Genomic DNA, 6,561 nt, shown 5'->3' with positions numbered 1-6,561 from the left:
ATTTCTATTCCATTTTCACGTCTGTGCTGCCTTGCTGTCTCTGTGTAATAAAAGGTGTTCCCCCATCGGGACAGCAGAGGGCGCTGCACATGGTTACCTGGCAGTCTATGAATGCCTGGCATTGATCAACGCACTAAAAAAAGCTTAGTAGGCTTTTCATGGCATTTTTCCCTGTCCAGGGAGTGACCAAAGACCAATTTTCTTTTGGTTTTTCTTTTTTTTAATGTGTGTTTTTACCTCTCGTTGGTGTCTTTTTTAATTTGCTGCCTTATTGCATTGATTGCGTGGTGCCCAGGAGACAGCTGACCTCTCTTCTGTTCTGGTAAGCCGCTAGTGTACGGAGCATTCAGGGCTGTGTTTTGGAGCAGATCCCTTTGGCAAGGTTAGTTTACAGCCTCTTATCTCAGATGTCCTGTCCAGAGAGGCAACAACAATCTAGGGCTCAGCCTGACAAACCTGTGGCTTCAATTTCTTTTGTTTTGTTTTGTTTTGTTTTTATCCTTATGTGAATACATTACATGTCAGACATGAATTCAACTCTCCATCTGATTGGGCGGTGCAGTCGAGGGCACTGGTGCTGCCTTAGGACAGCTCTTCATCAGTAGCCTGCTGGGTTTTTTTTCTTGTTTCAATGTTTTTGCCTTGTACTCTCCTTGAGAAGGAGTTGCAAGTGTTCACTGATTCTAACTCCCATTGTGGTTGTTTATGATGGTGATCAAAGTGAGAGGTGTTGGTGGAGCATGATGTGTGTGCGTGTGTAGAGACCATTGTGTGTGTGTGTGTGTGTGCTGTGCACAGTGTACACTCCAAATCAACCCCAAGCCCTTCTCGTCACCTCCCTCTTCCCTGTCATGCCAGTTAAGATGCCTACCCCAGATACCTTTCCTCTCAAAGATGCCCCAACCGTAAGCCCCCAGCCCTTGTCATCTCAAACCCATCACAGTGTTAGAAGACTACCAATAGTTTTATAAAGTCTACCCACATTTTAGGAAATCTTTGTTGTAGCTTGTGCAATGGGACTGTGACTACATGCTCTTGTAATGAAATGGGTACATTCCTCTTCCCCGATCCCAGAAAAAAAACATATGTGTTACTACAAAATGAATATGTAAAAAGTATATGAAAATATGAATAAATATGTTACAATATAATACCCCCTACATGAAGTGTTGTCTTCATTGGTCTACACCTCAGACTTTGAAGTATAATAGCCCAACCAACTATCCTGACCAGAAAAGTTCAGTAACTACGATGTTTATGGTTGGAATGGGTTAGAAACTGAGCCAAAATAGTCTGGCATCAGATCTCTTCACTGGAGAAAATACACATTCTGCAGCTTTTCTAATTTAAATGAAAAAAGCATCCAATCCATCTGTCAGATATTGACAGTCCCAGTGATGGATCGTTCTGGTTGGATGTTCAGGCCAGGTGGACACAGTGCCCAAATGACAACAGCATACATTTCTCAAAAGCTTACAACGTACCCTTCCATCACAGTGGGACTTAATGAAATAATGCGTAGTGGGAGTGATTTATGTTGCAGTTTTCACCAACATACCATCAACATCAAAAGGATGCAATGAACACTAAAGACCGGTTTAAACCATCTCCCAGGGCGGCTGGGCCACAAACACTGTTTATAGACATTATTCTGAAGAGGAGTTAAGCTGTTTTTCACTCCTTTTTCGGTCTAACGTTCCTTGAGAATCAGTTTGACTGAAAACTTTGTAAAAGCGGCGGGCGGAGGCAGAGTGGACAGAACCATGTAATGTGACTGGCTAACGGAAGTGGCTACAAGCATACGTGACCTGTGATCAGATGAGTCTACTGCACATCTTTCAGACCTGTTTTTTTCCTCGATTGTAGTCAGGTGTTGTGTATCTATGCTCCACTTGGTACGCATTTTGGGATGTTTTAATCTTCCAACATATACTGTATGTGGTTTCCATCCAAGACGTCTTCATATGTTAGTCTAGTGTGGAAAAGTCCGCTCTATAAAGCCCATCTAGGTCTCTTGTGCTGAAGCTAGCATAAGAGCTCATTATTAAAGAGATGGGGGAGCAAGGTGGTGGAACAGATTTGGAACCCAGCAGCGCTTCAAATCCTTCCTTTCATTGTTGAGGGAAAGGGGCGACAGTGGAAGTGGCAGCCCTGATAATACACATTTCAGTTTGGACTCACCGAGATGTGTGGAGGCAGCTTTCCCCCAGGTAGCGTCTTTTTCGCTTTTTTCCCTTCTTTCCTCGTCTCGCAGCTCCTCTCTCACCTCTCACACCAGCACATGCCCCCCCACACACACACATGCACGTGTACACACACACACATATACACACAGATTCAGACCAGCTGCTACAGGAAGTCATTTCAAAGCTGCAGCATGCCAATTTAGGTGGCACACATTTACCCCCAGGGACACCGAGGCAGAGAATAATCCCTCTAGAACTTCTCTCAGCGCCTGCTAGGAACAGGCCAATTGCACAAAGCCAGTCTTTAAGGAAGGGGGGAAAGAATTGCCATCATGAGACAGCCCCTGTCTTAAAAACATGGAAGACAGAATCCAAACTACTTAATTCAAAGGTGGCACATTGAATTTTGAATGCACTGTAAAGGCTTACCCAGGTGCCGTGGGCATTGACTTGCTTGCAGAAAAAAACAGTTGTGACTAATAAGCAGAGCACAACTGATATCAGGCATCAGCAACTGGGGGACTGCAAGTAAATATTTTAATCTGTTCATTAAGCTGTGTTATAACGATAGATACTCCTGCGGGAATGCCTGAGCTCCAAAGTCCAGACATTCTCTGAGGATCTGCCAAACACTCTGAAATGCCCCCACAACCGCCCACCCACTTTCATTTTTGGAGAGACTTTTTTTTTTACAATAATTACCTCTGACAATCCTTTTAAATTTAGTGTTGTAATTGACATTGCTTGGGATATCATATTTGTTGAGCTCTCCCAAACATCCACAATTTATCATGCTTGACTAATGAAATATGAAGTTGCTCACAACCTTAAAGCAAATTAAATCAGAAAAGGAGAGGATGAGTTTGTTTTAAGTCTTAATAAGATTACATTTCAAGTTAAATTATGTGTAGGCCTATTCATATTTTTTAAATTGATAACATGAGGGAAAACAAAAACACTCTGGGTATGTCAGAGCATTTTAATTAGATTTTTATGTGATTTTAAAATACACCCCATAACAAGCAGACAGGTTAGACAGGCACAAATTAGTCTCTTTAAATGTTTTGTAACCATCTTGGGTCATTATAATTCATACAGGTTTACTAGATTTCTAACAACACTCCACACAGCCACATATTGGCTGCGACAGTTACCTCAATGTATTAAAGCTACATGGTTTATTCACACCGTTTTAGTTTTTAATTATTAGCTCCAAACATCATCGACCGCCTGCTTATTTCTCTCACAATAGATTGTACTATAGTGTTTAAGTCACGAAACTGTAAATATTTTAGCCAAATTGAATATAGGCACGCTACCTCTTTAAATTATAGACCGCTTGTAACTGTCACTGTGGTTAGCTTCGCCTAGATCTGACCGCCTTCCAATCCACACTTGCACTGCCAGAGATGGGGCATAGGCTGAAGTGGCGAGCGACAGTCACAACTAAAAACAGCTTTTGAAAAGGATACGAAGACAAGCGCATTTCCCGCTCAGAACACATGTGGACAGTATGGACTTGCTACTTTTTACTTCAGCCAGTTAGGAGGATCTTACAACTTTGCCCCTGGGAAATCTATCAGGTGCGAGGCTAAGGTTACACCTGCTCGGCTGTATTTAGCCTACTAAATTCCACCAACCTGACAAACGTCAGACTACAGCCTGTTTGGCCAACGTTACACTAATTGACTTGGCTACTGGGTAGGCAACAGGGGACGTGCTTTTCCTCTAGACGTCGCAGTCGCGTTCAGCAGTTTCGCCTGTCAGGATGTGGCAGTGTTCTGTTGCAGGGTAAATTAGTTTGTCCGGGTAGTAGGATACCCAACGTGTTGCACCTCCAGATGATAATCTGTTTCTGTGTTTAGGTGGACCCGCGGTCTCGGGGACTCATTTTATTCCCATCGGCTGCCAGGGAAGTAGCATGGGAAATCAGGTAGATAAACTGTCACATTTAAGTTATGCCGAAGTTCCAACCACGGACCCGAATGGTTTGGACACGGAGGAGGACGGTCCAAGGATTGGGGTATCTTATATTTTTTCAAACGATGATGATGAGTTGGAAGACAATGTCGATGGAGCACACCTAGACCATAACCAGGAAGAGAAACATTATGACAAGTGCAACGAAGTAGAATGTGCCATCTACCACAGAGACGAATGTATCTACGAGAAAAGTATCATAGCTATAGAATTGGAAACCTACTCGCCTGAGAATTTACTGAACAAATGTAAAGCGGGTGACCTGCTGGAGTTCGTGGCAACTAGCCAGTATCCCCACTGGGCTGTCTACGTCGGGGACTTTCAGGTGGTTCACCTGCACAGGGCGGAGGTGAAGAACAGTGTTCTGACTGATGCGAGTCAGGGCAGAAGGGGTCGGATTGTAAACGATTTCTACAAATTCAAACAACTTAGTCCTGAAATGGTTGTACAGAACGCCATGGAACAGGTGGGCGCCAAAGACATGGAACTGAGTTGGAGAAATTCCGAATGTTTTGCTGCTTGGTGCAAATTTGGTAAGCGTGAATTTAAAATGGGAGGTGAGATACGAATCGGAAAGCAGCCTTATCGTTTAAAAATAATCTTGCCGGAAAAACAATCGCATGTACTCGAATTCCAGAGTCTGGAAGACCTGATCATGGAGAAGAGGAGGAATGACCAGATTGGAAAGGTTGCTATGATTCAGGAGCTGGCCAATCATCTCAACAATGTCGGGAGTATCAGGAGAGAGCCAAGCCCACACTGATGCAGTCAATAGGGGTAACCTGTTGTGATCATTCCCATTAATACAACCTGCTGGATGTTTTTTTTTAATCATTTTAATGGGAAACAACCGATTACAAATAGGATCTGTTCATTTAAACAAGAAACGGACAAGCTTTGTGATCCACAGCCTGATAAATGGCCGTGAGGATGGATACACAGCGGATTATCCTGGTTGAAGTATACAATAATAACAATCTGATGTTATAAACATTGTGAAAGCTATTGAAATTAAGCAAAACAAACTATGTTTATTTGGTTCTATTATTTATGGCTCAGTTTTAAGTAGGTTTGAACTAAAAATGATTCAGGTTAAACACTTTAAGTGTGAGTCAAAAATGCCTGTTGGTTGTAGTCTGTGGAAGTCTATCTGCAACAGTTCATTTCCTGTTTAACTTTTTCCACTGTGGCTTTCAGTTTCTGTGAAAACCAACGTAACTGACAAAATCATGAGGGTGTACAATCAACAAGTAGTCTTTTTCAGGGCATTTGTAAGCCACAACATAGTGTGACAATAAACCGAGGGAACTAAATGAGTTATGAAGTGTTGTTTTATGTGAAGGAAATCACTTGACTTTTATGACTGAGGGATTGACTTTTGCAGTTAATAACCAAAGAGAATCAGAGTGATGTGCTCCTGTATTTTAAAAGCCATTACAGTGTTATGCAAGGTTCTTGCTCTATATATGTTTATACCTTCAATATGTAACTGCATTTTCTTTTATCTGTCTTTCAATTAAGAAAATATCCAACTTGGATGTGAGCTACAACTCTGTCTCAAACTTTCACGCCAACAGGCATAATGCCCCTTCAATGATGAAACAAATGTTTAGTGACACAAAAAAAGGGGCCTTGAAGCAAAACAGACCATGGCACACTCGCATTTCTGTTCAAGCTCGTCAATAATGATGATGAATGGCAAAGCCCTTTGAGGATCTGTCAGTGTAAACAAAGCCAAATCAGCCTTCCGACTTGGTTTATCGCAAAATAACCCCTGATACACAGTGCTACTTGGGACAGTTGGCCTGTTGTCAACACACCCATCCTGAGGGTTCCCTGCCTGACTGAACTGTGACCATCATGCCTGTACGCAGATAATCACCAACAAAAAACCCACAGCTGCCTTTTTTTATTTTCAAGACCGCGTGCAGAGACAAATCACAAGGTGAATCCTCTTTCCGGTTCCTTACTCCACACAGAAAGTTGAAAGTAATTTGCTTTCTAGCCCTGCCACAGACAAACCACTTTGGAATGGCTGATGTGTGTTTGTGTATGTGTTTGTGTGTGTGTGTGTTTGTGTATGTGCGTGTGTGAATTGGGCCTAATCTTGGCGTCTCAGCAGCACTCTGGGCAAACAGGAGGACGCTGGGAAAGGAATGGAAGTAATTACAGCTGCCACACTGTGAGTGAGTAATGGCTACCCACAAAGGCAACAAGGCCCTCTTTGTGCATCACTTTAGTGCCACTACTAACTGCCAAGGCTGAAACGGCTAACCCTTCTCCCCCTGGCGGCCCCCCTGGCTTAATGAGCCTGGTGTCGTGACGTAGGCCGGAGAGTGCTAGATCTTGTTTGATGGCACTCTTTATTGAAGTGATTTGTGTCCTGGCTTTGTGC

The 6,561-nt window shown here is 42.9% G+C and overlaps 1 protein-coding gene across 1 annotated transcript; it reads left to right on the top strand.

Moving 5' to 3' along the window:
* The first annotated feature begins 3,559 nt into the window (after window positions 1–3,559).
* lratd2a (LRAT domain containing 2a) lies at window positions 3,560–5,486 on the top strand. The gene is made up of 2 exons (XM_012836037.3): window positions 3,560–3,769; window positions 4,052–5,486. Exon 2 carries the CDS (start codon window positions 4,108–4,110, stop codon window positions 4,927–4,929), a length of 822 nt encoding a protein of 273 aa, XP_012691491.1. The 5' UTR covers window positions 3,560–3,769; window positions 4,052–4,107; the 3' UTR covers window positions 4,930–5,486.
* The last annotated feature ends 1,075 nt before the right edge of the window (window positions 5,487–6,561 follow it).

Source organism: Clupea harengus, chromosome 19, assembly GCF_900700415.2.
Source record: "Clupea harengus chromosome 19, Ch_v2.0.2, whole genome shotgun sequence".
Classification (NCBI taxonomy): domain Eukaryota; kingdom Metazoa; phylum Chordata; class Actinopteri; order Clupeiformes; family Clupeidae; genus Clupea; species Clupea harengus.
This window is presented reverse-complemented; position numbering and strand designations above follow the sequence as displayed.

Coding starts and splice junctions, on each gene's coding strand:
- lratd2a (XM_012836037.3), top strand. CDS start 4,108: ATGGGAAATCAGGTAGATAAACTGTCACATTTAAGTTATGCCGAAGTT.